Source organism: Trichogramma pretiosum, unplaced genomic scaffold (assembly GCF_000599845.2).
Source record: "Trichogramma pretiosum strain Unisexual culture from Peru unplaced genomic scaffold, Tpre_2.0 scaffold14, whole genome shotgun sequence".
Classification (NCBI taxonomy): domain Eukaryota; kingdom Metazoa; phylum Arthropoda; class Insecta; order Hymenoptera; family Trichogrammatidae; genus Trichogramma; species Trichogramma pretiosum.
The window spans coordinates 2,512,184-2,535,853 of record NW_019641706.1 but is presented as its reverse complement, the minus strand read 5'-3'; the positions used below and the strand labels follow the sequence as shown (position 1 = coordinate 2,535,853).

Genomic DNA, 23,670 nt, shown 5'->3' with positions numbered 1-23,670 from the left:
TTTTCGACCGAATCACGTGATCATCGCGTAATGACGTCATATGACCATTCCACCGAATGGCGGCGATAATGACGTCATATGACCATTCCACCGAATGGTGGCGATAATGACGTCATATGACCATTCCACCGAATGGCGGCGATATTATCTTATAATATAGAGAGATATAAATGAGATTTTACTTTTACAATACTGGGAACTTTTTTGGCGTACTTGGTTTTATAAACCAATTAAATTCCTCGAATCATCGCCAAACTAGAAATTTGACATATTTCCCAGATATGCGGGCAATATATAAACAGATAAATTTTTGACTTGATTGTAAATAACATGATCATAAACAATCACGACTACGCCTTTTGAACACCAAGCACATTTCTAGACGATACAAAACATGCATTTTAAATTAAACCAAAAGATAGATTATACTCGTTCAATTATTTCCGTGGCACTAAATAGAAGAATCCAATATTTAATTTAAGAATCAAAATGCATAAAATTTAGAAGAAATCCGATGAAGTAATCTCAGAAGACACTTCATTGAAAACGACATTGTTGTTTCAGACGAAAAAAAATACGTTTGCGATATTTGTCAGGAGGCATTTACGCTAAAATCAAGCACATTAACCCACCAAGACACAATTGACAATGAACAAAATATTACGTATGCGAAAAGTGTGAGCCGAAATTTGGAGATCGAAACAATGTTAATAAACACCAAAAAACAGTCCACGAAGGTCGGAAAAATTACGATAAATGCGAGATCGAATTTAGACAAAAAACGCATTTGCTGAGCCAACATAAGACAATTCACCAAAAGACTGTCCATGATGGTCGTAAAGATTACCCATGCGACAAATGCGAGAAAAAATTCAGAAGAAAATCAATTTTGCTCTCACACCATAAGACAGTCCATGAAGGTCGCAAAGATTATACATGCGACGGGTGCAAGAAGAAATTCGGAGTAAAATCAGAACTGATCAGACACCAAAAAACTATCCATGAAAGTCGCAAGAATTATCCTGGCGATGAGTGCGGGAAGAAATTTCGACGAGAATGTGATTTGCTTACCCACATCAAGATAGTCCATAATAATCGCAAAGATTTTGCATGTGACAAGTGCGAAAAGAAATTTGGACACAAATCGAGTTTGATTATGCACCTGAAGACACACGAAGCAGTTAACGAAGGTACCAATGATTACGCAAGCGACAAAGTGCGATCAGACATTTGGGATTCAAAGCAATCTGATCCAGCCCGACAAATTAAACCACGAATGCCGCAAAAACGACGCATGCAATGAGAGCAAAAATAAGTCTGGGCCTTCATCAATTTTGATCAAACGAAAAAAAAGCCAAGAAATTCGCAAAGATAAATTTTCCGATGGGTGCTATAATCGTCTAATTTGTATAGTTACAACCGATCAATGTCCATTGTCCAATCGAAAAGCCGGAGCATAAAGATAAAGAAACTTTAAGTGCTTTTCTTACTCAATCGCCACCATGCGCAATTGCGTATAATATCAAGTGAGACGATTATCAATTTTTTATAGTACAAATAATATCATATTACGATGGACTCTAACTTCGCGATGTATACTGTATTTTCACCGATGACCGCAAAGCACAATTCATTATTAATCATAACTGACGATAAAGTAACTTTCGGTTTGAATATTATACTTTGTGTTATCTTATTATTTTAAAAATTACTATGGAAACGTCCTTACTTTATATGTGTGACATTGGGCTAAAAATGTAAAAATGACGCGAAATATTCGAGTTTTAAGTAAAAGTTAATGCGCACAAATTTAAAAATTTATTTAAGCCAGAAGTTTAGTGGTTTGAGCTAATTTTTACCACTAACTTACAGTACTTTATAATATTTTAGTATTTTTACAAATACTAACAAAACTTAATCAAGGCGCACTTTTTTTATAATTTCAATCGTCAATTTCAATATCTGTCATTCTCGTTCCATTGGAAATGTTTAAAAAATTGTTCACCATAATCTATCTTCCGGAAATACCTGGTTTAGTAGAATTAGATAAAAACTACGGAGAAAGTAAGCCATATCTCATCGCAGCGTTCATATGGCCAGGTCAAAATGGCTTATCGCAATATCTTGGAAGATTGTTCACATCGACAAATTTTATAACAGCTTTAATTTTTCTATTTCATACCACATTTTATGTAACTCAACCGCCGATCAACTGGGAGTTCGCAATACAAAATCTTTTCGAACTATCTTTTGTTTTGATGATGTTTTCTATGTACTTCATACTTGGAAATATGCAACGCGAGGTAATGGTTGAATAAATTGCGCAAAGAAATGATGGTATTTTTTACTTTCATGTAAAAAAAAACAATACGAATATATTTTAGATTCACGATTATACTTCGATGACTGTCAATTTTTGGGATAGTATAACGGATTCTGACCAAAAAGAGTATATGTTAAACATAAGCCAATTTCATCGCAGAATAGCGATACTCATTAGAGGTTTGATAACAAATATTTTTTGGAAACTATGAATTAATGATTATCGATTCATATTCACACCGAAATAAATATTTCTTTTCAGTTATAATATTTACTAGCTTTATAGGATTCGCTATATTTCCTGTATCCGTCCCATATGTGATTAATTATATATTTCCAAATAAGTATAATATAACGCCTAAATTGTGCACTACTGCAGGCTCTTATCTCTTTGATCATAACAAGCATTTTTTTTCTTTTTTTTTGTGTTCCTTATTGGGTATGATCCAGGCAGCTATCGTTGCAGTTGGTCTTTGCTCTTCAGCTGCATTTTTCATTTCTAATGCTCTCATCAGATTCAACTTGTTGGGGTAGGTTTTGTAAAACTCAATCGAGTCGACTGAAGAACGTTATTCGAGCGATTTTTATTTTTTAGTTTTCGTTTGCGAAAATTAAGTTCGCTCGTAGAAAGTGATACTTTTATAAATACTAAATCAATGAATGAATATATTTTTGATGAAGTTAATAACTTACATCAGAGCCACTTGTCTGCTATAAAGTAATGTATCACATACGATGTCATAACATACTTTATCTAGGGTCACTGTATTAATGAATGTTTAGGTACTTTGAAAAGTGTGAATATATTGGTCGCAAAGTACTAATGATTCTCTCTACATACGTTTTGGTTGCCTTGAGTTTCACAGGAACTATGGTAATACAATTATTTTTTAATCCATTTGAAAACATTCAAAAAATGAGCGTAATTCAAATTTCAGATACTGTTCTCGTTGAGCGTAAATAATTATTTTCTCTTATTAGAGATGATCATTTCATTTTTCTCAATAATTTTTACAGCATTTTTAACCGCTCATTTCGGACAAATAGTGATAAATGCAAGCGATGATATATTTTATGATTGGTATATTAGCACTCCTTTACTTATGCTAGTTAAAAAAATGTCATGGTAATTTTGGTACTCGATATTATATTATTATACATTATTATTGCAGTTACTTTTGTGGATGGTACAAATTTCCTTCAAACACTAAACCATACATAATAATGATGATGATTCGAGCACTCAGCCCTTGTGAATTAAAAGCAGGCCCGTCTGCGGTCCTTACCATGAACTATGAAAATTTTAGTGCGGTAAGTTATGATCAGTTTCACGTCCAGTTCAACAAACTAAAACCCATTTAACTGTACACTTTTTTTATCAAGATTGTCAACACAGCAGTATCTTACATGACAGTCATGGCTTCTCTTATATAAATAATATTATATCGATTTATTTATAAATAAGATAAATAAAATGAAATAATGAAAGTCAAAAATATTTTACTAATCTGCATTCTGACTTGTGGAAAATGGTAAAAAAATTATTGGGTACGCATTGCCGATCTCTTCGTAGTATTTCAAGAAGCAAAGAAACTCGTAACAAATGAAATTTTTATAGACTATACTTATGAAACAATTCTGCATGCAAGACATTTTCCTAATCAAAGTGCAAATAACGCACTTTTATTACAAATCGATTTTGCCAACATATTTGTTTTTTCCCTCACAACGACCCTTTCTTTTTTCCAATGCGTAATTTAGTGTATCTAAAGTTAGCTGTAGAGGATGAAGTTGATTCGGATTCATTGTCTGTGCTACTTCATAAAATATAGACAAACCAAGATAGAGATGTAAGAAAGCGTTAATTTATGCAAAGTAAAAAAGTTTTATTGTTTCAATTGATTTTGCTAATACGTTGGTTTTAAATTCATTTCTTTATTACATTTAATTTTGATGGTAACATTATTTCAATTTGGATTCAAATGAATTATGTATTAATTTAATGGATACCTCCCAGTTTATTTATAAGTTCGAGCTGTGAGTAAAAAACAGCGTGTAACAATTTCAGTCGTTCAGTGTTTCCAATTTTTCGTTGTTGTAATTTTACTTATTCACCCAATCGATTCGATATGTATACACCTGTACATTTCTCGATTCTGCACGCGAGTATTACGACGACTTCAGAGCACTGCGTTATTTCAACGCGCGCGCGCGTGCGATTGTACCAGCTGGAGCAACAACAACTACAACAGGCTGCGAGTTATCGCCGCGCATTTAAGTCCGCGTGCGGGGCCCCGGGTTGGAAAAGGCCCAGAAGACGATTTCCGACACATCACGCAGAGACAGAAATCTGGCTGACGAGGAGCCGCAGCGGGCGCCGATCGCGAGATGGGTTTCTCCTTCAAGCGAAAGAAGGCCAGTGGCTACAGGGTTAGCGTGCATTATATTGATCGAAAATCGATCGATCGATTAGCATATGCGTGCGATAATGCGTTACACGCGCGATTACTACCACTACTTTGCAGCGGATGGGTAGGCTGGCCTGCAAGATGTGCGACTACAACTTCATGGGCAGCGGCTTCTACGTCATCCTCGTCGGCATAATCGGATCGGTTCGTTATATACACAAGTGTCTTTAGCGCTCGACATTGACCCACACATTTATATCAGGTGATAACGATCTCGGACGTGATCAGATTGATGAACTCGACGTCGGCGAGTCAGTCGCCTGCTCTCTTCAAGCCGAGCGGCGTCGGTAAGTCCGAGCTCTCTAATGGATAATTTATCGTTCGTGTACAACGAAAAGCCCCGCAAAATCGGTATCCGTCGTTTGCAGTGCCCATCCAAGTCGAGCGCGATCTCAAGCTCATGACGTCGATCCTCGGCCTCGAGCACTACATGTTCCTCGTCATAGCCATCGTCACGGTACGATGAACTCCATAGCGAGACTTTTTTGCTTGTTTGTTCGTTTACTTTTTTGATCGCGTTTCATCGTCATCGTCATCGTCGTGTTTTGCCAATGAAGCGCAGGAGTACCCGATGCTGCACGTGCCCTGGCTCCTGATGCAGCTCGTGATAATCGGCGCCGAGCTCTTCGTCTTCTTCGTGCGCGTCTTCATCGAGGGACTGCACGTGACTCGCGACGAGATCGTCTTCTCGCTCATCACCCTGCACAATTGGCTCCAGGTCTTCTGCCTGTTCCAGTGGCAGACGCAGTCGCGCGTTTTTTGACTTCCGATGCCGCGAGAAGCTCGATATAGGAATTGCGCGCGAAATTCAATCGGTGCGACGACGGAAAAAAAATACGTATACAAACATGTTGGAGCGCGCATGAGCGAGTAGCGCAAGAGCGATCGATCGATCGCGCGACGACTGTACTCTCTCGTAATAACAAGTTACATATTCATCTCTTCCTTGGCAATAATCTATTTTTTGCTGCTTTTCAAGTTCAATGCGAGTGTAAATTAAAACATTTCTCAGAACCGCAGACAGATCGGGAAATACGTCAATACTTGGCCACCAGCCGTAAACGCGCTTTACAGGGTGTAGGCGGAATAGGCAAAATCGAAATAATTGGCGCGACCGAGTCTCGTCGGTTTGTGACGTCGGTTCGCCGCCGCGGCCCTCCTCCGGTTGGTTGGCGCGTGCGCGTCCATAACACATTTTGGCGCGGCACACGTTATATGTATACACACATTGGCATAGGCACTGCTGCAGTTATAAGCTTGGACGATTTGGACTGCACTACTGTGTCGCGTGCATAATAGAGCGACCGCGCGAGCTTATGAGCGTTACATAAGCACAGAGAGCTTGTTTATACTACCGCGAGCGTAGAGCGTTTTTCCCCATATTGTACTACCGTCGAGTTTCGAGAGTGGAGTTGGAAGGAAAGAGACGACGGAAAATATCAGCAGAGAAGCAGCGAAAAAAAAAACTCAACGCCACATAGAGCTTTGCACGGAGCAGACGAATTATTATAGCACACGCTAGTTTTACGTCTTTCCCCCCCTCTTCTATACATTTCGTTCGCGAGTCGCGCTCGTTCGTTCGCTATACCGCAGCAGCAGCGAGCAAAGTCTAGCAGACAAGAACAGTTGAACGGTTATTATTAGGCCATTGGAGACGGAGAGAGAGAGAGCCCCGCGCTCAAAACTCACACACGGGGCCATCGTATACGAGCGCGCGCGCGAGATCGGTCGCGATTCACAGCGAGTGCGAGAGAAGAAAGTAAAAAGTAGCCAAAAGTCATCCTCCTTCGAGGACACTCCCTATACAAAAGCAGAATATACAAGGCAGCGGTTCGAGCATGAAAACCATTTGGATAATCGGCGGTCCCGGATGCGGCAAGGGCACCCAGTGCGATCGCATCGTCAAGAAGTACGGATTCGTGCATCTCAGCAGTGGCGATCTGCTGCGCGAGGAGGTGGCCAGCGGCAGTCCTCGAGGCGCCGAGCTCCAGGAGCTCATGTCCAAGGGCCTGTTCGTGCCGACTGTAAGTTTTTTTTACATAAAAGCACATAATAATGTACGCTATATACGAGCCGAGAGCGACGCGATACATGTACATGTCGCACAGTCATCATCACGCGTCGCTTTATTATTTATTTTTCATGCTGCTGCCTCAAAGTGGCTATGCTCGTCTCTCTTTCTCTTAATGATCGCAGCGGAGTTGTCGTACTCTTATCTGCACGCGGCTCCGATCCGCCACTGTATAGTCAGTAGTAAAGTAGCTTTCGATTACTTTCTTTTACAATCATATACGCGAATCGTGTACAATACGAACTCGAGTCAATAATTCCCGCGTCGATTAAATGTATCGAACCGCGCGCGTAAAACGTCGATATCGCGGTAGTGGCGCGCCTATACAAAACGTTATCAAGTACAACCTACCGATTGCGCTCGAGCTATACATAGGTATACGTACTTAGGACTACGCAATTACGAGCTTAATAATTGATCGTTTGTTTTTTCTTTGTCGTGATTTTGTATAGGACGTCGTGCTGTCGCTCATCAAAGAGCGCATCGACAAGGCCAAAGCCGAGGACCCGTGCTGCAAGGGCGTGCTCATCGACGGCTATCCGCGCGAGCTCGAGCAGGGCATACAGTTCGAGAAGGACGTAAGTGTACCCGATATCACGGCCGAGCTTTTTTCGTTCTCATTAATAAAATAAATAAATCGTTTTGCTGATACGGCCGTGTAGGTTTGTCCCGTGGACCTGATCGTCTTTTTCGACGTGAGGAACGAGACGCTGATCAGCCGCTTGTTGGGACGCGCCGCGGCTGCCGCTGTCAAGCGCGCCGACGACAACGAGGAAACTATCAAGAAACGCATCGAGATCTTTAACGAGAAGAACGGAAAGATCGTCGATCATTATACCAATAAGTGTCTCAGAGTGAGTACCCAAAGATAAAACGATTTCTCTAACCGATTTCAACTTTTCGCGATTTTTATCTTTTCTCGTTCCCCAGATTAACGCCGAAGGCGCCGTGGACGACATTTTTGCGCAAGTGGTCGAGGCCATCGACAAACTGCTCGCCTCGTAAAATCGACGTTGGTTCTTGTATGTTATATATAGTGTATATGTTAAAATGGGGACGGATGCGCCAACTCACCGAAGAAGTACAAAAAGAAAAAAAGCAGAAAAAATCTAATTCAATGTCACACAAATTAAAGCAAAAGCACAATAATAATAAAACACGCGTCTGCCTGACAGCTCTCGGAGAGTAGAGTGTGCAGTGGATCGCAAAAGTCGAGCCGTAATTCATTGTTATTATTATTATTAACTATCTTCTTGGCCTTTTTCTTTATTCTCAATGTACCTTGACAAATTCGAGCTTTCCGGCTCTGCAGTCAGTAACGCGATGATGCTCGCGGCGACGTTATTGTTTCTTTTGGCTGCGATCGCTGTCGACGGCTGTCCGACCACGGAGTCGAGATACTCGATCCGTTACGACCTGATCAAGCGTGACGTCAAATCGTCCGAATCGATAATCACCAGGAGGTGGGTCGCCGACGTAGACAAGTGTCGAAATTTCGCCGAGAGCAAGCAGGCTCTGGCTTTTAATTTCGTCGCGAGATCTACTGCCGCTGGTCGATCGTCGGCCAATTGTTTTCCCCTGCGTTGCCCGGAAATCGACGGTGAGCGTCGATTGTTGAACGCGACCGGTTGGGATTACTATAGCGCCTATCCGATTGGTGCCGGGACCAACGAGTCGTTCACAGGTAAGTTAATGAGGAAAAAATTAAAATCTTCCGACTCAAGGTTTATCTTGTCCACGACGATCCGAGTAGGAAACGGAACCGTATCTTGCGTCGAGCGCGTTGGACTTTTCGCTCTCTTCACGGAAGAACAAAATATAACCGACGCTCGCGAAACTTGTCGCGCCGCCACACCTCTGGGTGGCTACCTCGCGGACGTTACCAGCGAGCCTCGGACCCGCGGCATCTCCAAGCTCATCGGCGATCTGCTGGTCTACATCGGACTTACGAACGACGCTCAGCAGCGCAGGTGGAGAAACGAGCTGGACGACTATCTCTGGTGCTTCGATTATCGCGCCTGGGACGTCGGCGAGCCCTCGCACTCGCGGGGCTGCGTCGCTCTCTTTCGCCAAAATCCCAAGACCGATCCGGTCTGGAGGGTAGTAGCTTGTTCCAATCGACTCCCGTTCGTTTGCGAACTGCCTCGTACGGCTGGAAAGAAGGCGTACTCTTATGTGAATTTTCTCAGATCGAAAGACGTTATTTCGTGAACGAGAGAGACAATAAATACAACGTTGAATTTTTCATCAAATAGTGACTTTAATGTAATTTTGCTTTTGCGCGTACTTTTATATATATTTATATATATTTTTTCGTATTTATAATATATAATTCTGAATAAGAACTAGCCGCTTATGTACACATATGTACGAATAACATTCGTTACGAAAGAAGCGAGAAAAATATCTGTACTTTTAAATTCATTTTGAATATATATAATATTATCTTATCCGCACTTTTCACATTCAAACATAGGTTCACACGTCAGCAGTCATACAATCATTATTTACAAATCAATATTTCATATTATGCTTTACATCAATTTACTCGTGGAGAGCCGGTGATATCATTTACGCTTATCGCGAACTGCTTAATAATAAATAGTGTCGATTTCTTCCCCATAATTACAACGATTATTAAGTAAAAACTTTCGACAATGGCTTATTGTATCACACAAAAAAATGCAAATTAAAAATAATGTTTTCCTCTCTCTTTCAGTACATCATCGCTTCGATAATTTCATACACTTTCCTCATATCCGCAAAGTTCCTCTATATTTCTCGTCGCGTTGTGCGTTTTACGCGTTTTACAATATAATATCTCACAGCATACAACGGAAGCATCGACCTGCTTGCAACCTGGACATGATTGATTACAACTAATATCGTTTTATTACACTACTTAGAAAAGCTGCACGTTACTCGAGTTCAATTCATTTTATCTATATCATTCAAATAACTATAGATATAACCTTTATTTGCTGCGTTTAAAATACTTTACGTTTGTGACAACGATATCGAGCCAAGTTTTCTTATAAAAATAATCGAGTAAGTACCGTATTTGACATTGTGCTTTTTTATGCGCATTCTTGATATAATTTTCAATTATATTATTATCAGTCATTATTATCTCCTGCTAAATTGGACAATATTTGCATTTCAATCTTGTACAATAGTTTACAGTCAAAACACATCTTTCCGTTCAGCAGTCCTGAGTGACTCTACTATTTTTACAATTGTTTTTGTATGCTTGAACTTTGACAATAAGAAATCAGGCAAACAACAGTACAATTAATTTTTGTATAGAAAAGTACAAAATTGTGCTATAATACGCGTGTCTTTCGAGACATACTCATGTATTTATGCACAATCATTAATATTTCTTAGCATATTAAGTAGATTTTTTGATTGTATTCATTTCCATAACTCGAAACAATGCGTTTATATAACACCAATACCATCTTAACCCAAGCAAAGGCAATTTATAGTTATTACCATTGATTTTAAGTATTTTAAAAAAGCAAGTTTTTTGTGATAATTTTTATAGATCAATGATTTTGTAAGTACCTAGTTGCCCTACGAAGTACAATGCTATCAAGTCGTATTATTCAAATCGTGCAACAGTAGAAAACGATAATATTCTTTCTAAATAAAATTCATGTATCGAATTTTGTTTAAAAATGTAATTTAATAAAATGATTCATGTTATTTTATCTTAAAATCTAATCACTGGTTGATGCGATATCAGCAATACTGGATTTAAGAATGGTTAAAAGACTGTTGGCACGAATAGATAAAAATTGTATACTTTGTTTCACCTCATATGTAAGTACTTAAAAAAGACGAATCATTTTAAGGTAATAATTTAAGATGTATGACTCATCAATGGTAGGTAAATAATATGATCCTTACTATCAAATTATAATTCCTTAATTCATAGTTGAATTTTTATAAACCTATTAAATTTTAAGTGGAATGTGATGTTTATGTCGCTGTGATGTCTCAGTCTGTTAAATACTTGTCGGTGTGCTATTACATCATATACCTATGATTTACAAAATCTATTACTTACAAACCAATAAAATCTATTATACCTACAGCACAATCAATTATAATAATATCAATAAAATGCAGTATTGAAGTCTGTAAGTTGCAAATTAATATTAATCCCTAACTATTTTTTCTAACTGTTTAGTTAAATCACTCACTTGGTCCTGGAGACGCACAACTGTTCTCTCCAAGAATTTTACCTGAAAAATATGAAAGATTTTTATTAAAATTATTAAACTACTTTATTCATAATCCAGCATAAAAAATCTTATTTTCACTGACCTGATCTTTCAATTGCATATACAAATGGAATGGTACATAAGGCTGATTATCAAGTGGTAATGGTGATGATGGTGTTAACAACGATTGTTCGGATGATGAAGTAGTTTCTGATTTGTTTGATTTTCCTTTGTCTTTAAGTTTGCTACCTGCAGTATTTATTTCTAATTTCGGGGAAACATCTGGACTGCCTGCTGATTGTGACCTGGAATATTATTTGATTGTGTTATTATGAAACCTACAACATTAATTTATTGAACTGTAAATTTTTAATATTTGATCTGTGTACCATTCAAAACTTCTTTCTTTTTTTGATTCAATTTTACTATCTGAAAGATCACTATTTCCTTTTTTCCGTTCCATTTGATTTAACTTGAGTTCTTCCACCTGTAATTATTCAAGATGTTATTTTTTGAGTGAAATGAATTGATAATCACTAATGACTTACCCATGGTGCTTTTTTCCTAGTTTTGGCCACCTGTGTATCAATCACATCATTTTTTACATTGTCTTCCAATACTTCTGCATTGCCATTTGTAATATTATCCTCCTACACAGAAATAAAAATAAGTTCAAATATAGTCAATCAAAAATGAATGTTTAAAAGAAAATATTAATAAAATTTACCTTTATAGGAGAAATATTATTTGAAGTATTTTCATTGATTGTAGGATTATGATTTCTTAAATGCTGTGTAGTTGGTAGTCTTCTTCTTGGTGCCTTGGCTCTGGATGCAGTTAAATGTGATAAAGTACTACCTTCGCTCCTCTCCACTTCATCTAATTCTTCAACCAAATCACTACTCGTGGTATAAGAACCATTGCCATTGTTGGAAGTAGAAGTTCCATTATTATCTGAACCCACATCCATGAATGAACTGTCATTAGAGAGTTTCTTAACTTGTGTGTCTAAACTATTATTACCAACATTCAAAGAGTTTGAAGGTGGAGTGGGTGAATTCAACTTTTTGACAATTCCATCTGAATGTAAATTCTTTGGGTCCAAACTTCTTCTAACATTAGCAGTTTCCTTTTTTCTACCACCAGATTGATTTACCAATTTGATAGGTGAGATATCATTTGCATGTTCTTCTGTAGTTTGATTTTTAATTTTTGATGTCATCACTTGCACAAAGTTATCAGGAAACAGTCCAATTTGCCCTCGAAGTTCTCCTTTCCACCAGCCTTTGTCTGGAGCATCCCTGGATAAAAGTGTGATTATATCACCTTCCTTTAGAGTTAATTCATCCTCGTTTACTGCTTCATATGCAAATAAAGCTTTGCACAGCTCTTTCTTATTGTCTTTTATTCTCTCCTTCTTTTCTGGATATGGTGGAGCAACAAAATTTGAAGGAAAGACTCCTACCTTTCCTTTGATACGACCTTTCCACCATCCTTCTTCAACCTCACCCAAGTACTCTATGTGTTCATCGCGAATGAGTTTGAGCTCATCATCGTTGCAGGGATCATAACTGAACAAAACTCTGCAGAGCTTTCTACCACTGCCATTGCGCAAGGCAACTTCTTCCATTTCTGTTTTGTCTTCACTGTTTCTTGGTCCAGTTCCTTTAATAAGCTGCAGGAAAAAATTGAACGATAAATAAAAGAAATTAAAATTTTTGTGTTAAAAAAGATGAAAGAAATGAAGCTACGAACCGTGACAAAGTTGTCGGGAAACATGCCTCGCTTTTCCTTCAAAGTGCCTTCCCACCAGCCGCCGTGCAGCAGAGTGACATCCTTGATAACGTCGCCCTTTTTAATGGTGAGTTCGTCGGGTTGTCGGGCATCGTAGTTGAACTCGACTAGAGCCTCCATATTATTATTATCGAGTGCGTGCCAAAGCCGGAGTCGTGTTCAGCGATTGCCTGCGCGCGTATAAGTACTTGAGCCGCTGCAAAGAGAAGAAACGAGAAAAGAGCGGAGTCGATGAGTAAGTGACAGGCAATACGCACTCGACGAGATATAGGCTTTGATGCCTCTCTCGTATTATTATGTGCCGCGTTTAAAGTAGGAGGAGAGAACGCGGAGCAGGTAAGCGCACACGAGTGAGAGCCTATGAGGAGAGCTGCGCTCACCCGCGACTCTGGAAGTATGATTCACAGTGCAAATATAACCCCATTTTTGACACGGGGCACACAGGCTGACTAAAGGTATATAACGAATACACAACAGCACCAGCGGCGTATACGCGAAAACGCGACACGATGAAATATGAAGTGTTGTGTGTATATAGATACCGACTTCTCGGTAGCCAATGAAACGGGTGTCCCGCAATATACCATGCCTATTTTTGGGTACTTACTGATGTTACAACTCACCTCTGTGTATGAGCAACACACCGACGTACTAGAGAGAGCTCCGAAAAATTAATAACTTGTATATCTGCTGCTGATGCTACTGCTGGAGGTCCTTGAGTACGCGTGTGATAAATAATGATTCACTGCGGCTGACGAATGAGTTTTTACACTTGGCGCATTATTTTATCAGTGGCAGATAGGAGTTTTATAATATCTGTTCTCAACCATCAGCTCGCATCCCCGCGCGCATACAACAATAATATGTATAATATTATTATGGAGAGATCGAGGCCAAAACTGTCTCTCTTCCGAACAATCCGCTCTCTCTCGCGCGCGCGTGTACCGAATATCAACGAAACGTTGCTATCCTATACACGACGATAATAAATGTTTCTTCTTCTATTGAAAAGGCGTTTCCCCGGCGCTTTGAACTTGACAGCTCGCCAGAGAGGTAAACAGCTCGTCGCTGCGACAGTTGGCAGAGCGTGTAACGATTGATCCGACTCTGTTACAATCGTTTTCGGAGCAGGTATAAACAATGGGAAAACGTTGCTGCAGCAGCCGCGCGATATAGTAAATTTAGTACAGCACCTTCTATGCCTTACATATACCGTGTTGTGCGTTATACGCAACTCCGCGAAGCGACTCGAGGACTGTATATATATATATATATGTAGGCAAGGGTTCACGCACTGCGCTATATTACGCGAGAGCCTATCTATACACAACTGCCCTCCTCGCAGAGTGTGCACTGTATGGTATAAGAAGACTCCGCAGAGATGTATATCTGCACGCGCACTAACACACTGCAGCAGTGCAGAGCCTATAACAACGTTGCTGCTGCTGCGGCGCCATGTTTGATATATTCACGTTTATACACACTATCACTCCTATATGTGTGTGCACCCCACCTTTGCGAAAACTGCAGTCGCGTCGCGAACGAGTTGCACGTATACACACACTGAAAACACCACCACCGTCGTCGTCGTCGTCGTCACCGTGCGCCGCGCGTCCTATAAATGCAGCGCCACTGGTTTGATACGCGTTCGTTTCTGCGGCGGATACGGCGACGTACTAACAATTTGAAACTCCGAATCGTGCTGCGACGTAAGATAACACGCAGCACACGGTTGCTCTGCCCGAAATGGAGATTTTAGGCATCGTGTTTATCCTTTTTTGGGCATCGAGTTTGACTCCGTTTATATTTTGAAATAAAAAACGAGAAAGCAGCAGCTCGGTCTATACGGTTTTATCAGCTCCAATGATACTAGAACTTTCCCTATATGACGATCATTTTGGAGCTCTTAAAAAAGGCGTTCTATTTATGTTGAGAGCGTCAGCCGTCCACTTGATTCTAACAGGAGGAAGAACAGATGCTAAATTTTCCCAAATAGAATTTCCATTCCGGAAACTCTCGAGTCACTATACGAGACACCTGTCCCGCACGTTGAGTAATATTATAACTGCAGTAAGATATCGCGCCACTATGAGCAACGTTTGAAAACGTACACACAAGCACACAGGAATTCTGACAGCGCTCGGAAAATATTGACATTTCGAAGTCATCACTCCCGACCACGTGGTGATTTTCTAGCCGATCGAGTATCAGTGAAGCATGACAGTCGAGAAGGTATGCGACTGAGAGCGACTTTGTTGTATCGAGCTGTCAGCGGGTTGCACCGCATCAGGAGAGGATAGACAATATTTTTTTTCGCCCGAAAAAATAATTGGGCAACTTGTATCTGGGCGTTGTGCGGCCGGATGTCCATTTCCATATCAACGACAGAGTTTTAGCAAGAAACGATATATAAGTGATAATTGATGAGCAATTGTGAAATTTTTGCGATCGACTATGATTTTGCATGGATGCGTAACCTAAAAGTTGCCTTTTTTAGGCACTAGTGTCATAAAGTACGACTTCGCAACTTGAGCTTCAGCGCCTCTACACGTTTTTTCAATCTTACGATTTTAACCGATGCCTTGAAAAGAGAACGGGTAAAACGTTGAACTTTTCGATGCACCATGCGCGAATCTCAAGTTCAATGAACTCGGCGGATTGCGCACTGCCCCTGCGCACTGAAACTGATTTTGCGAAAATCACATAACCCTTAATCCAAGATTCGCATGGAGACATTAATTTTAATTATTTCTAAAACATCTCGAGTTTTTGTTCAAATCTGAGAGGTGTGCAATTTTCTTTGGAAAATGTGCAATATTTCTGACAAAACAGATAATCAAATAAGTCATTAATTAATTTTATACAGCCCGTTTAAACTTCGCCCATCCAATAATCTTTAATTACCGTTTCTCGCTCTATCAAGGGGTGTGCCGAGATCATCTCGATGATTTTCAAAATGTGCAATTGAAACTCTATCCGACCGTACGTCATTTCCATCGTAAAAACATAAAAACATCGTTCTCAACTTCTGGCCGTGAGGTTGACCATGTGCGGCGACTCTTTCCGGCGCACCTGCAGCTCTCATCGGATCGGGAGAGCAGGCAATTCGAGGAGGTGCGCATATTTCGAAGCTGTAATACGCATATACGTTCGGCGTGTGAGGCGTGTTTTTGCGGTGTCTTCTGCAATGTAACGTTGCAGCAGTGGCAACAGCATGACTAAGTTGTGTGTACAAGATTTATTTATTTTCGAAAGCGAATCGTAATAAATTGCGAAATTATTCGAAGGTCTTATAGTTTAGCATCGAATTTCGCTGAATAAAAATCATTCATTCTCATTGTGTAAAAAAAAAAAAAAACAAGTTAATTCATTATCTCGTAGCTCGCGTAATTTACTAATAAACATATTTGCATACGAGTATACAAAACACTCGAGTTGCACAACCATTTCTCAGTCGTACAATATTATATGAAAATAATTTGCATATTGATATTTGCATGTTTATTACTTTTTCACTCATGCGAGAGAATTACGTTTTGCAACGAACTTTTCATCAACTTGGTAAATATTAGTACCGATGAAGCGTGTAGCTTCATCTCGTAACGTTTTACTGCACTGCAGATATAAAAATATTACGTAACAAGGGCGAGATGCAATTTTTAGGTTAGCCAGATTGATATTTAATCAATCGACGTTGACACCTCGCCGGCGTAAACATTGAAAACTTGCAAAGACACGCCTGAAAGACAATGGCTCGCGACTGCACATATATCCTTGCCGTATGAATCCCCATTGCTCCCCGTATATATGGGGAAGAAAGAAGTCTCCTGTCGACGCGCAACCCGCCAAGCCATCGCCATGGCTTGTTTATCTATTCGCTTATGTACCACCTCTCGCGTTCTGGTCTCCTAATACTCGATCGGCAATTAGCCACGTGGTCGGCACTGCGTGCTGTCATCGTGCTGTGTAGCACAGCAGATGTTGGCCACGGCGTGACTTTCTTGTGCCTACTTCGAACTTTTTTGAAAATTAAGCCGCATTTCTAATTATTTTTGCTGCGGTTATTAGCGAGATTTGTTGTTTATTCTAGACATTGTTCTAGAAACTTAATGCATGTATTTCACTGAACAAATGTAGCCGCGAATCTATGCCAACGAATTTCAAGCTCATTGTAAGGCCTATTTATTTGAAAGATAAACTGCAAATATAATCAGTGTGGTCCAAGTAGTCGTTGTTGGCACTCGTTGAGCTGCCGTTCGATAATAATATAATACTTTGTTATCGGACACCGCCGCCGCGGACTCGTTGCAACGTAGGGTCGGTAAATAACATCATGTACGCGTACGTACTCGCGGCGTCGCGTCGCGTCAACTCGAGGATCTGCGTAACGACCAACGACGACGACTCGAGAAATAACGAAGACCAAAGGGTAAACGACAAAATGGCTGGGACGAGAATAATGAGTAAGAGTAGCAGCGCCGAGGAGGAGAAAGACTTCAATCGCACCGGACTCAAAGTGGATTATGACAAAGTAAGCAGCATAAGCACATCAATGTTTACACGACTTCCTGTGAATCGTTGACCCAAGTTTGTGGTTTTTTTTTTTTTTTTTTTTTAAATGGAGCTTTTGTTTGATTTGAATTCCAAAGTTATGTTCTCCTTGTTAATTAATTTTAATTGAAATCTAGCGCTTCAATTAATCAGTGTAATTTATCGCTATCTTGTAACAAATATATTTATATTTCCTCCTACCCCGACACATCGCGTTGAAACTTTTTGTCGCGCTGTACTTACGAGCATCGTTCAAAGCACAGTATGAAGAACAAGTCTTATTTCATTTAGGAATTCATCTTGTAGCAAATCTAAAACTACATGTTAATATTTTCGACATGTTATTTATTTCGCTTATATTCGTGCATTACCTTGTTTGGTACAATAAATTTTAACTTTGAATGCAATAATCTATTGCAAATGCGGTCACATAATTCTAATGAAATCAATAGTTCATTGAAATATTATTAATTAATTATTAGATTGAACAAGGTGCGTTGAAAAATAAAATTTTTTTTCAAAAAGACGTTTTTTATTATACTTCTATTTATTACACTTCTATTTTTTATAAATTTCTTTTTTCACAAAAAAAAAACTTGTTTTTTTTCAAACATTATTTTGATAACGCACGAGTGGAAAATCCTCATCTACTGCACAAAGTAGTAGTCACTTCAATAGTAATATTGCTTCTTGCATTATAACAGCTGCTGACTCAGTCAAAAACAACGTTGACCCCAACAATGTACAATAATAATATCTCTTTATAAGGCCAACAAATGCACATTAATAAAATGGGCCACAGGCTTGCAGTTATGAGACCAGCGAGATTTTTAGAGTATACAAAGAGTGTACAAAGCAACAGATAACATTTTTTATCAGCACGTGGTTCGACGATCGTATCAACAATAATGTACAGAAAGAAGATGATATATACAAATGAGAATTAAAAATGTACTACAGTTCTATCCCTGTAATACATAATTAAGCCTGAAAAGCATCTTTAACTTCTTCTTCAACTTCTTCGTCTTCATCTTCTTCGCCTTCGCTTTCAAAGGTATTGTCGGGGATGTCGTAGAGACGGATCATTGGCTTGTTGGGATCCTTCATGATCAAGTACTTGCCATCCTTCTGTTGCATCACGATGTCAATGATGCATCTGACAATACCCCAAGCGTTGTCCATGTTGAGGTTTATCTGATTGGCGAACTCGTTGGGTTTGTATTGCTGGGTCTCGAGGATTACGTGCTTGCTCGAGTCGCGAACACTGGCCCTGGACACGTATCCGAACTTGAGCTGATCGGAGCCAGCCAGCAGAGCCTGGACCGTCCACTTGGCCAGTTTGCATGCGTTGTTGCGCAGCTCGTTGGCGAGGACTGCACCTCGTTGGGTGTCGAGCTTGCGACGCCACTCGACGCCGTTGGCCAACTTCGAGTCCCACTCGTTGAGGGCCTTGATCGTCAAGAACTGTGTCTCGTTGTTGGGGCCTTGAGTCACAGCATCGTGTTCGCAACGGCAAATTAGCGTGATGTCGTTGCCCAGATCCCATTTTCGGTATCTGTAAGCAACGGAGGCGACTTCGCCTTCCTCCTCCTCCGACACGAACGGATTGGGCTCGTCGAATTTGTACTTCATGTCGGATTTCAAGACTTGTTGCGAGAAATTGTGATTGATGAAGGTGGCTTCGAGGGCCAGATTTCTTGGCGAGTTGAGCGAGTTTCCATCGTCCTGCGGTGGCTCTACACTCGTCTCGTTCACAGTGAGCAAGTCGAACTCGGTGTTGTCGCGCTTGTCGAAGAACAGCTTGTTGCCAATCTTCTCGATGACTATATCCCACGAGTAGTTACTGCGTGTGCTGCACATGATAGTGGCCAAAATAGCATCTGTTGCATACACGTTGCCTTCTGTCTTTGACAATTTGCGGATGACGGGGTCGTCGGTGGTTGTGACCGTATGGAAGATACGATCGATTCTTTGCAGGGGCTTCTCATTCTTGACATTAACTCTGTCGTATGTCTTGTCGTAGTACTCCAGGGCACCACAGCAGACAACATCTTGTGGATCTTTGACACCAGGAAGTGTCAATTTTGACAATCTTGGGAAGTCCATTTCTTCAATGGTAACCCATTCAGCTTTGACAGTGACTGAAGCATCACGAGTCTTGCCACGCATACCTTGCTGGCGTCCCCAACGTTTAGTCTGTCCTTTACGTTCTCTTTCTTTGAGTCTGAGTTTATTTAGAGACTGCATTTGACCACCAATGTTACCACCACGTCCGCCTCGACCACCACGCATACCACGTTGTTGCCTGAACTTTCCACGTTGATATGGTGGTTTCTGTACACGAGTATTATCAACAAGATGGAAGGAAGACTCATCCTCTTCATGATAATAAGCATATTGACTGCCAGAGCCAAATTGAGAGGCATATTTATCTAAAAAGTAAAATATTATTAAATTAAAATTTGTTTTATTAAATTATAGTGGTAAGAAATTTTAACGAATGCATGTCGAACTTTTAAAGTATTGAAAGTAGCAAGCGCAGTATGTTAGTAAATAAAAGTTGTATGTAAACAAACTTACTTTGATATTTCTTGTCGTGGGTAGCTTGAATTGACCAGTCAGCAATCTAGCAATGAAAATATGATCATATGTTCAGATGTTAATTTATGATATTTTTATAATTATGCTCTATGAGACCAACCTTGCCAATGCGGTCACTCTTGCAGAATGGCTGGTATGGGATATCTTTGAACTGATCCGGCAGTTCGCATGGACCCCAGCCGTCGGGGTTGTATGGTACAATCGGAGCAACAAAGTGAGCCTTCATCTCGCTGGAGTCGTTCAACAATTTACTGTCGTTTTGGAGTTCAGCCGAATCCTCGGCGTGTACGTCCATATTGATAGGTTAACCTAATCTACGAACAAAGAATTTTATCTATAAAACCGTGACGTCACTCACTCGTCTAAAATCTTTCGAGTACTCATAACTACAATAATTAGTTTTTAACATAAAGCTTACTGTAAAATAATTTACCTATGAACGGTGAACACAAAGGTATTGAAAAAAATTTAGGTTACAACTCGTGGGTCGGACTCGTGGATCTTGCGGCCGGAAGGTTTCGCACTTCGTGCGCACGACACGTTGCACAGTATGCGCGGCAAGCCGCGTCTGCTGCCGCAGAGGCGCACCAACTATTAAAAACCGAACTAGTCGATCTGATGCGGGATATTCAAATTTCAAATTAAAATTTTTTTATGCACTCTCGTTTGCTCGCAAATACATTTACTATTGTTGATTGATTTTGACAGGCTTGCTACACTAGCCAACGAGCCCAAAAAGTCCCAGCTGGTCTGATCAATGTCGTCGGTCACAATTGCAAGAGCCTCGATTTGTCGTTCAACGAGCTCAGCTCGCTCGGCGCGCTACGAGATTTCATCGACCTGCAGCAACTCGTGCTCGACAACAATTGCCTGAGAAATCTTCGTAGTCTGCCTCCCTTGCCAAATGTCACGACGCTCAGTCTCAACAATAATAAAGTAATAATAAATTAAATGAATCAAAATTACAATCCATAAGCTACATAAGATATAACTTGTAATATTTTTTTTTAAGATAATCGACGTAGAATCGGCTCTCGAGCACATCGCCCGTTGCTGTCCGAAGCTCGGTTACCTCAGCCTCCTGGGCAATCCCGGGTATCCAGCGGCTCTGACATCGGCCGCCTGGGACGAAGCGGATTACGAGCGATTTCGCCTCTACGTAATTCACACGCTGCCAGCTTGTCTGCGCTTTCTTGACTCGCGAGCCGTGACGCCGGAGGAGCGGCTTCGAGCCCGCGAACGAGGCCATCTGTCGAGGACGGTGAGGCCGAGCGCCAACAAGACGTTCTCCTGTCGAAGCAAAGCCGAGGAGTTCGACGAGATTTACTTTCGAGTGCATTACACGCCGTTGCCTACTCAAACGAGAGATGCTGGCGATCTCAGAAGTAAGTACTATTGTTTCGTTGTTGCGAGTGTTATACTCATTCTTCCCTTTATTGCAGGTACCTTCGGCAAGTGTCACTATCGTTACTCGGGTAAACACTCGGAGGGCAATCGTTACATCCTCAACAGCGACTTGTGAACAAAAAATAATAAAGCAGCGTATGAAGGTAGAAAAGTTTTTATTTTCTTTTATATCATGAATAATTACGTATAATATTTAGAAATATATTTTTATATATTTATCTCTTCTTTTTTTCTTTTCTTATTTATTTTTTTTAACTCGTACTTTTTTTGCAGGGAAAGAACGAGAACGATACAATTGCACTTTGATTCGATCTTCTATCGTGTGGTACCGAGGAATACCTTCGCTCGGTATTCTTTTCATTACTTTTTTATTTCAAATAAATCTTCATCCCAATTCACACTTGGTACATTATTATTATTACTTCATACAAATATACTTATAATCTATATTGCACATACGCGCGCTCGATCGCCGCGTACGAGAGAAACATGCATGCCGCATTCACATTCATTTAATTACATAATCACGACGTTTATTCATTTAAGACTAATACCAATAATAATAAATCGAATTTGTTACATGATCCTTAGCTAATCTGACAAATACTAAGTGGACGAAAATGCTTCTGTTCTATAAACCCTGTTATAATAATTTTTTACAAACTGATATGTCATTTTTCACATCTGAAATCCATAAGTACATCAGCCTTTGGAATAGCCACAAAAAAATACTTTTGCACTTCGACACTTCCTCATTTATCATTTATTTATTTACATTGATTTACGGACGCACACATAATTAATTTACCTAATTAAGCGCGAAATTAGTGATACTCAAATTCCGCATTATAATATCTGAAACGCGCGCGCGCTATTCCCAAACGTTGGCTTGCGTTTAAGTCTTGTTATAAAAAGAACCAGTTTTCGGAATGAAGCCTATTATTTTACGTGCATTTTAAATAACGACACAACACATAAGTACATACTGGAAGCACTTCTTCGTACCGCTGATCATCTATTACAAATATATCTTTTGGCCACAGAGAATAAGTATAAAAACGAAGTGGATGATTTTTTTTACCAAAAAACATATAAATTACAAACATTCATCTTTGATCGTTCGAGGAGCTACACCTATATACGATACGCTCGATTTAAGCAGGCTAAAGATTGAATAGAGTTTATATGAAAATAAACAATTAATGCTGTAACGAGCACGGGCAGAGAGAGAGAGACATCGATCATTATGAAAAACATCACATTAATACGTATAAAAGAGCCATTGCATCTCACGTAATGGACAATATATACTCGATGCACAATCTGGCTGGTATTTCAAGACAAACATTTTCTTTTAAGACAACACGTTTTCTTTGATATTACTAAGGCACATTATTACTTGTCAAGTTGCATATATAGTACTATAGCTTTGGAAAAATGATGAGGCAGATTCTATGAAGCGCCAGTCTTATGATTGTGCAAATTCGGCCTCAGAGTGACGGCTCCTTCCACCCAGAAGTTCGGGCGCTCTAGCATGCTCTGCCACAGAGACAGTTCGCGTCCCGTCGCATCCATCCAGTCGACAACTTTACCGTAATGTTTACCTTGAAAATATATTTCATTTACATTATTTGTCCAAGAAATTATAAAACGTTATATTGATAAAATTGGAAACTTACTTGTGCCAAGATTGAAACGTACTCCTCCGAGAAATTCGTTGCTTCCTATTCTGTCGTGATCCCAGACGGTAAGTTCGAGGCCACGATCGGCCAGTTCTTGCAGGCTTATGTCCTTGTAGACGAACGTGTGATTCCAGACAGGCGAGCCAGCCGATCGCCTGACTACACCGGTTTTTTGTTTGCCGGATCGACCCTTATCCGGTAGCAAATAGCTAAGGAGAAAAAATTACGTTAAAGTAATCTTATAAAAGGAATTGTGAAGTATAAACAAGCTAATATACCTTTTACAAAATGGATCACAGGTACCACCGTGTTTGGTACGGGTCTGTAAGTTTCTTGCCTCTTTGACAAGCACGTGCAGCGAGCCTTTGCTCCAGGTCTTTTTGAATTTGCTCAAAAGTTCGTTGGAGTCGCGGTCTCTGTCTAAGCTGGACGGATCCGGTGGTACGAATTTCAGGCCCACTATGACTTCACCCTTGTAGACCACCGGATCATCGAATGGCTCGGTCTGAAAAGTTTAACACACATATTTAAGTAAAAATCGATTT

The 23,670-nt window shown here is 40.1% G+C and overlaps 8 protein-coding genes across 10 annotated transcripts in view; 5 read left to right on the top strand and 3 right to left on the bottom strand.

Annotated features, from left to right (window-relative positions):
* The first annotated feature begins 1,985 nt into the window (after positions 1-1,985).
* On the top strand, positions 1,986-3,684 carry LOC111694524. Its single transcript, XM_023463016.1, has 6 exons — positions 1,986-2,064; positions 2,161-2,303; positions 2,385-2,449; positions 3,106-3,196; positions 3,261-3,403; positions 3,495-3,684. Exons 1-6 carry the CDS (start codon positions 1,986-1,988, stop codon positions 3,682-3,684), a joined length of 711 nt encoding a protein of 236 aa, XP_023318784.1.
* A 723-nt stretch (positions 3,685-4,407) lies between these two features.
* Positions 4,408-5,653, top strand: LOC106656848. The gene is made up of 4 exons (XM_023462993.1): positions 4,408-4,934; positions 4,993-5,041; positions 5,129-5,247; positions 5,353-5,653. Exons 1-4 carry the CDS (start codon positions 4,851-4,853, stop codon positions 5,551-5,553), a joined length of 453 nt encoding a protein of 150 aa, XP_023318761.1. The 5' UTR covers positions 4,408-4,850; the 3' UTR covers positions 5,554-5,653.
* A 386-nt stretch (positions 5,654-6,039) lies between these two features.
* On the top strand, positions 6,040-8,076 carry LOC106657157 (adenylate kinase isoenzyme 1). The gene is made up of 4 exons (XM_014378510.2): positions 6,040-6,814; positions 7,314-7,439; positions 7,524-7,715; positions 7,792-8,076. The coding sequence occupies exons 1-4, from the start codon at positions 6,629-6,631 to the stop codon at positions 7,864-7,866; spliced, it is 579 nt and encodes a 192-aa protein (XP_014233996.1). The 5' UTR covers positions 6,040-6,628; the 3' UTR covers positions 7,867-8,076.
* A 38-nt stretch (positions 8,077-8,114) lies between these two features.
* LOC106657156 lies at positions 8,115-11,002 on the top strand. Its single transcript, XM_014378509.2, has 2 exons — positions 8,115-8,545; positions 8,615-11,002. The coding sequence occupies exons 1-2, from the start codon at positions 8,137-8,139 to the stop codon at positions 9,070-9,072; spliced, it is 867 nt and encodes a 288-aa protein (XP_014233995.1). The 5' UTR covers positions 8,115-8,136; the 3' UTR covers positions 9,073-11,002.
* Positions 9,102-14,611, bottom strand: LOC106657154 (SH3 domain-containing kinase-binding protein 1). The gene is made up of 7 exons (XM_014378508.2): positions 13,508-14,611; positions 12,846-13,080; positions 11,818-12,765; positions 11,639-11,740; positions 11,480-11,577; positions 11,194-11,395; positions 9,102-11,111 (listed from the first exon to the last, which is right to left on the bottom strand). Exons 2-7 carry the CDS (start codon positions 13,002-13,004, stop codon positions 11,025-11,027), a joined length of 1,596 nt encoding a protein of 531 aa, XP_014233994.1. The 5' UTR covers positions 13,005-13,080; positions 13,508-14,611; the 3' UTR covers positions 9,102-11,024.
* A 2,499-nt stretch (positions 14,612-17,110) lies between these two features.
* On the top strand, positions 17,111-21,843 carry LOC106657094 (leucine-rich melanocyte differentiation-associated protein-like). The gene is made up of 5 exons (XM_014378395.2): positions 17,111-17,415; positions 20,745-20,972; positions 21,049-21,421; positions 21,479-21,586; positions 21,717-21,843. The coding sequence occupies exons 1-4, from the start codon at positions 17,218-17,220 to the stop codon at positions 21,556-21,558; spliced, it is 879 nt and encodes a 292-aa protein (XP_014233881.1). The 5' UTR covers positions 17,111-17,217; the 3' UTR covers positions 21,559-21,586; positions 21,717-21,843.
* Positions 17,982-20,589, bottom strand: LOC106657092 (eukaryotic translation initiation factor 3 subunit D-like). The gene is made up of 4 exons (XM_014378394.2): positions 20,470-20,589; positions 20,137-20,350; positions 20,016-20,061; positions 17,982-19,867 (listed from the first exon to the last, which is right to left on the bottom strand). The coding sequence occupies exons 2-4, from the start codon at positions 20,329-20,331 to the stop codon at positions 18,417-18,419; spliced, it is 1,692 nt and encodes a 563-aa protein (XP_014233880.1). The 5' UTR covers positions 20,332-20,350; positions 20,470-20,589; the 3' UTR covers positions 17,982-18,416.
* Positions 21,635-23,670, bottom strand: part of LOC106657091 — a 27,005-nt gene continuing 24,969 nt past the window's right edge. For all 3 annotated transcript variants that reach the window (XM_014378390.2, XM_014378391.2, XM_014378392.2), the window contains 3 exons: positions 23,404-23,630; positions 23,123-23,334; positions 21,635-23,047 (listed from right to left, as the gene is read on the bottom strand). In XM_014378390.2, the coding sequence (XP_014233876.1) occupies positions 22,896-23,047; positions 23,123-23,334; positions 23,404-23,630 (591 nt within the window). In that variant the 3' untranslated portion in view covers positions 21,635-22,895. The remainder of the gene's footprint in view (positions 23,048-23,122; positions 23,335-23,403; positions 23,631-23,670) is intronic.

Coding starts and splice junctions, on each gene's coding strand:
- LOC106656848 (XM_023462993.1), top strand. CDS start 4,851: ATGGGTAGGCTGGCCTGCAAGATGTGCGACTACAACTTCATGGGCAGC. Junction 5,042..5,128: donor GATGAACTCGACGTCGGCGA/GTCAGTCGCCTG, acceptor TACAACGAAAAG/CCCCGCAAAATCGGTATCCG. Junction 5,248..5,352: donor TCGTCATAGCCATCGTCACG/GTACGATGAACT, acceptor AATGAAGCGCAG/GAGTACCCGATGCTGCACGT.
- LOC106657156 (XM_014378509.2), top strand. CDS start 8,137: ATGTACCTTGACAAATTCGAGCTTTCCGGCTCTGCAGTCAGTAACGCG. Junction 8,546..8,614: donor GACCAACGAGTCGTTCACAG/GTAAGTTAATGA, acceptor CGATCCGAGTAG/GAAACGGAACCGTATCTTGC.
- LOC106657092 (XM_014378394.2), bottom strand. CDS start 20,331: ATGGACGTACACGCCGAGGATTCGGCTGAACTCCAAAACGACAGTAAA. Junction 20,062..20,136: donor AGAGTGACCGCATTGGCAAG/GTTGGTCTCATA, acceptor TTTCATTGCTAG/ATTGCTGACTGGTCAATTCA. Junction 19,868..20,015: donor CCACGACAAGAAATATCAAA/GTAAGTTTGTTT, acceptor TTTACTTTTTAG/ATAAATATGCCTCTCAATTT.
- LOC111694524 (XM_023463016.1), top strand. CDS start 1,986: ATGTTTAAAAAATTGTTCACCATAATCTATCTTCCGGAAATACCTGGT. Junction 2,065..2,160: donor AGATAAAAACTACGGAGAAA/GTAAGCCATATC, acceptor ATTTTATAACAG/CTTTAATTTTTCTATTTCAT. Junction 2,450..3,105: donor ACGGATTCTGACCAAAAAGA/GTATATGTTAAA, acceptor ATGAATGTTTAG/GTACTTTGAAAAGTGTGAAT.
- LOC106657094 (XM_014378395.2), top strand. CDS start 17,218: ATGTACGCGTACGTACTCGCGGCGTCGCGTCGCGTCAACTCGAGGATC. Junction 20,973..21,048: donor TCAGTCTCAACAATAATAAA/GTAATAATAAAT, acceptor TTTTTTTTTAAG/ATAATCGACGTAGAATCGGC. Junction 21,422..21,478: donor AGATGCTGGCGATCTCAGAA/GTAAGTACTATT, acceptor CCTTTATTGCAG/GTACCTTCGGCAAGTGTCAC.
- LOC106657157 (XM_014378510.2), top strand. CDS start 6,629: ATGAAAACCATTTGGATAATCGGCGGTCCCGGATGCGGCAAGGGCACC. Junction 7,440..7,523: donor GCATACAGTTCGAGAAGGAC/GTAAGTGTACCC, acceptor ACGGCCGTGTAG/GTTTGTCCCGTGGACCTGAT. Junction 7,716..7,791: donor ATACCAATAAGTGTCTCAGA/GTGAGTACCCAA, acceptor CTCGTTCCCCAG/ATTAACGCCGAAGGCGCCGT.
- LOC106657154 (XM_014378508.2), bottom strand. CDS start 13,004: ATGGAGGCTCTAGTCGAGTTCAACTACGATGCCCGACAACCCGACGAA. Junction 11,578..11,638: donor CTAGGAAAAAAGCACCATGG/GTAAGTCATTAG, acceptor GAATAATTACAG/GTGGAAGAACTCAAGTTAAA. Junction 11,112..11,193: donor ATATGCAATTGAAAGATCAG/GTCAGTGAAAAT, acceptor CATATTTTTCAG/GTAAAATTCTTGGAGAGAAC.